This window comes from Sinocyclocheilus anshuiensis, unplaced genomic scaffold (assembly GCF_001515605.1).
Source record: "Sinocyclocheilus anshuiensis isolate Anshui unplaced genomic scaffold, SAMN03320099.WGS_v1.1 scaffold210, whole genome shotgun sequence".
NCBI classification, from domain to species: Eukaryota; Metazoa; Chordata; class Actinopteri; order Cypriniformes; family Cyprinidae; genus Sinocyclocheilus; species Sinocyclocheilus anshuiensis.
In genome coordinates, this window is record NW_015547666.1 from 958,049 (window position 1) to 958,766 (window position 718).

The 718-nt window shown below is 40.5% G+C and overlaps 1 protein-coding gene across 1 annotated transcript in view; it reads right to left on the bottom strand.

The window, feature by feature from the left end:
- The window catches only part of LOC107702598 (paralemmin-2-like), a 100,445-nt gene extending 100,128 nt beyond the window's left edge, over positions 1 to 317 (bottom strand). The window contains exon 1 of the mRNA XM_016504971.1: positions 116 to 317. Coding sequence (XP_016360457.1) covers positions 116 to 225 — 110 coding nt within the window. The 5' untranslated portion in view covers positions 226 to 317. The remainder of the gene's footprint in view (positions 1 to 115) is intronic.
- Positions 318 to 718: the final 401 nt, after the last annotated feature.

Sequence of the window (718 nt, forward strand, 5' to 3'; positions counted from 1 at the left end):
CAGCTGCTGCAGCATCATCATCCTCCAACTGCCGCCCTGGCTGCCGTTGCTATGGCAACCACTCCGTGATGTCCAACCCTACAGAGGGAGGGTGAGGAAAAATGGAAGTACTCACTTATATGACGGGGCTTTCCTCCGGAGAGGTGTGCCCATCATGGCTGTGTCTTCTCCCTCTTCCTCGTTCTCTGGCTTTCCTCGTCTGCTCTCCGCTGCTGTTACCAGCATCACCTTGGGTTTGACGGCTCTCCTCCACCTTTTCCTGAGATTTCAGATGGATGCTGGATGCTGCAGCTCGCAGCTTCCGCTCTGTCTAGCCTGCAGGATGAGAAAAAGAGAGTGAGAGAGAGAATAGGAGGGAGGGTTACATTTGTTTAATGTCTGATTTTATTGGTAGAGACTGTGTTTCTTTCTGAACTTTCATTTGAGAATGTAATATTATTACAGTAATTGTAATTAGAAATATATCATCAAATTTACAGTCTCAAACTTTATTACATATATCACATTGAAAGTAACCTTTGATTTATGCATTACTGATTCATATTTAATGATTCCATATTTGATCCACATTACTGTGAGACAGTAAAGAGACTTTGAATCGATTATTAAAAAGTGTATGGGTTCTTTATTGTCAATGTTTAATGTTTAACTAACACTTTTTCCATACTGCAGCTTTGAACTCCATTTTAGTGGAAATTTGTAATTATTGTTTTTTATT